At 50.2% G+C, this 653-nt stretch overlaps 1 protein-coding gene across 1 annotated transcript in view; it reads left to right on the top strand.

Moving 5' to 3' along the window:
* pex10 (peroxisomal biogenesis factor 10) overlaps positions 1-653 on the top strand; it is an 8,197-nt gene continuing 7,544 nt past the window's right edge. The window contains exon 1 of the mRNA XM_008288561.1: positions 1-157. Coding sequence (XP_008286783.1) covers positions 1-157 — 157 coding nt within the window. The remainder of the gene's footprint in view (positions 158-653) is intronic.

Raw genomic sequence — 653 nt, 5'->3', positions numbered from 1 at the left:
ATGCTTGAGTGGATTGAGATCTGGGGGACTCTGAAGGCCAAGTCACCCCCTTTAACTTTCTGTCATGTTCTCCAAAGCACTGAGCAACGTCTGCAGGGCAGCAGGGAGCTAATCCTGAGGAACGAGGACTCCAGGATACTGGTGGTGGTGAAGAGGTGTACGTGGCCTGCAGCAGTGTTTAGGTGAGTGCTGCTGTCAGAGGACCATCCATACGAATAACAGGACCTAAGATTTCCCAGCAGAACATCGCCCACGGTATCACTCTGTCCTGCTTGCCTTCCTCCAACACTGACTCCTGCTGCCATCTGAAGCGCTCTGAGCAGTTGATAGCCTCACACAACGCAGGCTGGTACACAAGAGCTTTCTATCACAGCAGCATTCACGGTTTGCAATTCTAGAAAACAACTGTTGATATTCAGTTGTTAGCATATTCATATAGTCAGCATGTACCTGTTGACAGTGGAATGGGATCAGTCAAAGCCACTTTGCTCCCCGTTTACAGAGCCTGGGCATGTGGCACATGAACACCACACACATCTACACAGAGCAGCCAGCATACGGCCACTGAATGGGACAGAAAGTGGACGAGGTCTTTGTCATCGCTGTATCTCTGAGGTTCTCAGGCATTTGTGCTACAATAGATCTCCTGTGGC

This window comes from Stegastes partitus, unplaced genomic scaffold (genome assembly GCF_000690725.1).
Source record: "Stegastes partitus isolate 25-593 unplaced genomic scaffold, Stegastes_partitus-1.0.2 Scaffold564, whole genome shotgun sequence".
NCBI classification, from domain to species: Eukaryota; Metazoa; Chordata; class Actinopteri; family Pomacentridae; genus Stegastes; species Stegastes partitus.
This window is presented reverse-complemented; position numbering and strand designations above follow the sequence as displayed.